Source organism: Montipora capricornis, chromosome 9, assembly GCF_036669925.1.
Source record: "Montipora capricornis isolate CH-2021 chromosome 9, ASM3666992v2, whole genome shotgun sequence".
Lineage (NCBI taxonomy): Eukaryota > Metazoa > Cnidaria > Anthozoa > Scleractinia > Acroporidae > Montipora > Montipora capricornis.
Window position 1 is genome coordinate 19,103,819 of NC_090891.1, and position 5,000 is coordinate 19,108,818.

At 41.2% G+C, this 5,000-nt stretch overlaps 3 protein-coding genes across 3 annotated transcripts in view; all 3 read left to right on the top strand.

Annotated features, from left to right (window-relative positions):
• Positions 1-2,986: 2,986 nt before the first annotated feature.
• Positions 2,987-3,895, top strand: LOC138017404 (uncharacterized). The gene has a single exon (XM_068864497.1). It carries the CDS (start codon positions 2,987-2,989, stop codon positions 3,893-3,895), a length of 909 nt encoding a protein of 302 aa, XP_068720598.1.
• A 63-nt stretch (positions 3,896-3,958) lies between these two features.
• On the top strand, positions 3,959-4,525 carry LOC138017405 (uncharacterized). Its single transcript, XM_068864498.1, has one exon. The coding sequence runs from the start codon at positions 3,959-3,961 to the stop codon at positions 4,523-4,525; it is 567 nt and encodes a 188-aa protein (XP_068720599.1).
• Positions 4,526-4,672: 147 nt separating this feature from the next.
• LOC138017406 (uncharacterized) overlaps positions 4,673-5,000 on the top strand; it is a 1,248-nt gene continuing 920 nt past the window's right edge. Inside the window, exon 1 of the mRNA XM_068864499.1 lies at positions 4,673-5,000. This exon is cut by the window's right edge and continues 920 nt beyond it. Within this exon, the coding sequence (XP_068720600.1) occupies positions 4,673-5,000 (328 nt within the window).

The window sequence follows — 5,000 nt, forward strand, 5'->3', positions numbered from 1 at the left end:
CCATGGCACACAATTCGTTAGACAGTTTGGCAGATCATGGATATATAGCAAAAACAACAATGGACCCAAAATAGTCCCTTGAGGGACGCCGCAACTTAGTGAGCAAGTTTTAGAAAGTGATCCATTAATGGAACACTTTTGAGTGCGGTTGTCCAAATAGGACTTAAACCAGTTGTAAGAAATGCCATGTATGCCGTAATTATTTAATTTAGATAAAAGGATCTCGTGATTAACCGTATCGAAAGCTTTTTTTAGGTCTAGGAAAACAACAGCGTTTATTTTGGCTCAGTCAATGTTGTAAGCCGAAGTATCCGTAGCCCCAAGAAGAGCCGTAACGGTGGAATGAGTAGGGCGAAAACCAGATTGGCATTTACATATTACGTTATGCCTTGTTAAGTACGCATATAATTGGGTATAAACTATTCTTTCGAACACTTTGGCTATAACCGGGATAACGGAAATTGGGCGGTAATTGTTTAGGTCATCACGTTCCCCTTGTTTGAACAGTGGAGTGACCCGTGCACACTTCCAGTCGTCTGGGAACACACCTACATTTAATGACTGATTGAAAATATAGCACAGCGGTTTGCAAATAAGATCCGCGCATTCACGAATAAGTCGAGAAGAAATTTTGTCAAGGCCGACTGCCTTTGATTTTTTCAGTTTATTCAGCAGTGAAAATACTTCATTTGTGGAGGTTGGGCGGAACTGAAACTCCTTATCCGTGCTAGTGAGATAATTCAGATAGCTGTTGCCATCTGAAGAAGGAATATCACTAGCAAGTTTCGGGCCAATGGTAGCAAAATAACGATTAAATTCGTGCGCTATTTCTGCTGGAGCTGTTACTGATTGCTCATTTACATTCAGTTGTTTCACAGACGTTTCCAGGAAATTTCGGGAAGACAGCTCATTGATGATCTGCCAGGTTCTGGGGGAATCACCCTTATGCTCGTTTAGCATATTTTGATAATAAACTTGCTTCGCTAGACTAGTAGCAATATTGACTTTGTTCATCTGTCTTTTAAAGTGAACACAATAATTAGGATTTTTTGATCTAATTGCTCTGAGTTTCAAAATATCTCGATCGTGCATCTGGTTTTTAAGCTCAGAAGTAATCCATGGGGAACCCCGCGCGCGAATACGAGTGGTTCTCAATGGAGCGTGCTTGTTAACAATAGCCAAAAAGGATTCCTTGCATTCATTCCACATATCATTTGGATTGGGAGAATTGTTTATGTGATCCCAATCTTGAGATGCAACATCGCTACGAAATTTATCACGGTTAAAACTATAGGTTATATTAGTGTGACCCTTACTCTGTCCATTAATGGCTAATTTTCGATAGACATAGACCATGCTGTGATCGCTAATGCCAATATGACGCACACCTGAGCATAACACCTTGTCAGGACAGTTAGTAAAAATTAAATCAATCAATGTTGCAGAAGTTTCGGTTATTCTTGTTGGTTCAGTTATGAGTTGTTGAAGACCATAAACATCCGTGATAGTTAATAATCTGCGTGTATCGCTATCAAACTGGGATGCGGCCATATTGCAATTTAGATCCCCTAAAAGGTAGAATTCAGTATTAAGGGAATCCAATTTCCCAATCAACTCTTCAAAATGTGTAAGCATTATAGAAAGAAAATTACCGATGGATATAAGGAGAGAGTGGGCTCAAACAGTCTGCTCAGATACAAGTATGATTGACAAGATGAACAAGTTTCCAAGCCTTTTACGATTTTTACTAAACCAAAAGAGAGCCATAGAATATGATTGTGCCGCACTTCGGGCTTACAACTCCAACCCGGCAATGTCTAAAGCGGTCCTGTACCACGCAACCGCGAGAGAATACACTGACGAAAGACAATCGAATTATTCTAAATGCTTGTTCCACAACAACGCTGAGCACTGGACAAGTGAATGTAAACTATATCTGTCCGAATCAGTGGATGGAAGAAAAAGAATGTTAAAGGAAAAGGGTGCGTGTTGGTCATGCTTGAAAAGAGGACATCGCATACATGATTGTAAAAGAAAAGAAAATTGTGGCATAAGCAACTGCGCGGGAAAACATAGAACCATCCACGAGGAAAGAAAAGAAGTCACAGCGTCAGCAAATATCTGCAGCAACTCACAAATCGATACATGTCTCCTTCAACTTCAAAGAATAAAAACAAAGAGAGGATACGTAAACGTCATGCGGGACAACGCGGCTTCCATATCACTCATTACAAACAAAAAGGCACGAGAAGAGAAACTAAAGGGAATAAGGGTAGAGCTGTCTATCGTAAAAGTGGGTGCGAAAAGCGAGAAGATTGCATCAGAAAAGTACCTGCTATGTCTCATTGATAAAAAAGGCCAAATTGTCGAGTTTGACGTTTATGGCATCGACAAGATCACCTCAGACATTCAAAGCATAAATATTGATGGTATAGTTCAATTGTTCAAAAACGTTTCAAAGCAAGAAATTGTGCACCCTACCGGAGCAATCGATGGTCTTATAGGCTATGAATACGCTGGATTTCACCCTGAGAGAGAGCAAAACTCAGAACACTTGCTGCTTCTGAAGAATCGCTTCGGCCGATGCATAGGAGGAACACACCCATTAATCAAGGAAACCAGTGTGAAACCTAATCTCAGTGATGTAAAAGTCCTTCATGTTATGAAAGCGAACGTAGAGGATTTCTACAACATCGAAAATCTTGGAATCGAGTGTAAACCCCGCTGTGGAGGATGTAAATGCGGGAGATGCCCCATTGGGAGTAAAGAATACAGCATTAAAGAGAAAAGAGAACTTGAGCTGATCGACAAAAATCTCGAATATGACTATCAGGATGGTCGATGGATTGCAGAATATCCTTAGATCAAAAACCGTTCTGCCCTCCCAGATAACAGGCGAGTAGCCGTGGCAACGCTGATCTCTACGGAGAAAAGGCTCCTCAAGAACCCTCAGCACGCCAAAATTTACGATATGCAAATAAAAGATATGGTCGCAGGGGATGTTGCCCGTAAACTCAGTAAAGAAGAACTAAACAGTTACAAAGGCCCTATACATTATATCTCGGACCATGAAGTTCTCAAACCAGATTCGAAGTCTACACCGGTTAGAATAGTGTTCAATAATAGCGCTAAGTACATGGGCCATGTACTTAATGAATATTGGGCAAAAGGTCCAGATCTACTCAACAATCTAGTGGGAGTATTAATACGGTTTAGGGAGAACCAAGTAGCATTGATGGGTGATATCAGGAAGATGTACCATACCGTAAAGACGAAGCCAATAGATCAGCACAGCCACCGATTCTTGTGGCGAGATATGGACACGACGAGAGAACCAGATACATATATCATACAAAGAGTACCATTTGGTGATAAGCCATCAGGCACCATTGCGACAGTAGCCCTAAGAAAAACCGCTGAGATGGGAAGAGAAAAGTATCCGCAAGCAGCACAAATTATCCAAGATAATACTTACATGGATGACATCATTGACCGCACTGAGGACCTACCAACAGCGCAAACAATTGCCAGCGATATTGAGAATTTGATTAAGAAGGGTGGATTCCAAGTCAAGGGCTGGATATTTTCAGATGATCCTCTAAATCAAGACAAAACGGCTCTACCTAGCGAACCAAATACATCGACAGAGAAAGTCCTCGGAATAATCTGGAATCCAGTCAAGGATTACTTATGCTTTGAAGTTAAACTAAACTTTTCACGTAAGAAACACAAGTTGCGCATCAAAACAGATTCAAAGGCTAACCCGCTCCCCTACGAAATTCCAGAACAGCTAACGAAACGCATTATTCTTTCACAAGTTAATAGCATCTACGATCCGCTCGGATTATCAGGACCTTTCACAGTGAGAGCGAAAATAATGATGCGTCAGATATAGGCAAGCGACATCAAGATGAACTAGGAAGATCCTATTCCGGAGGAGAATAAGCGAGATTGGATAATGTTCTTCAAAGAACTACATGAGATGGACAATGTCAAATTTAAAAGATGCATGAAGCCACGTGATACAGTCGTAGATCCAATACTGACTAGCTTTAGCGATGCACCCAGCCACGCCTTCGGCGGATGGGCTTACGGAAGATGGGAACTAAAGGGGGGCCTGTTTAAATGTAGCCTGATTCTGTGCAAGAACCGCCTTGCCCCGATTAAGAAGATGTCTATTGATCGCATCAACAAACGACTAAAAGTGCTCGTACAACAGCAGTGCAGATATCATTTCCAGAAATTCTACCATATCGTTGATTCACAAATAGTGCATGCTATGATTCAAATGGATTCCTATGGTTTCAACACATTTGCCGCGACGAGCATAGAGGAAATTCAAGAAGGCACTGATCCTAAAGATTGGTACTGGGTCGAAAGCGAGTATAACATTGCCGATTGGTTAACGAGAGGCAAGGAACCGAGCGAGCTTGGTTTTGGTAGTAGTTGGCAGGATGGACCCACATTCTTTAACCAACCCGAGAGTGAATGGCCAATAAGTCGTAATTATTACCGGACATTATGAAAACCGTAAGAATTGCGACTGCAGTTATAAAGGACGATATAGTAACCAGAATTAACATAAACAATTATTCCAACTATAAGAGATTGCTACGAGTGACAGCGCGAGTTTTATCGATGTATCACACAGATCCGAAACCTACATTTTTTAATGTCAAAAGGGAACCCAGAAGATCTCATGAAGGCTGAAGATCTGTGGATCAAAGAAGCTCAGAGGAACATGCAGGAAGAACTCAAGGTAGGAAAATACAAACGTCTATGTCCTCGCCTACGTAAAGATGAAATATATGTCGTGGGACGTCGTGCCACCAGTTGGATAGAAATGAGTTACAACAAAAGCGAAGTTATATTATTACCCTATGAGCGTCGCTTCTCACGTCTCTACGCAGAATATGTCCATAACAGGGGACATTACGGAGTATCAACAACTGCCAGTAAAATTCGCTGCAAATTCTTGATTACAAAGTCACTTAAGATGA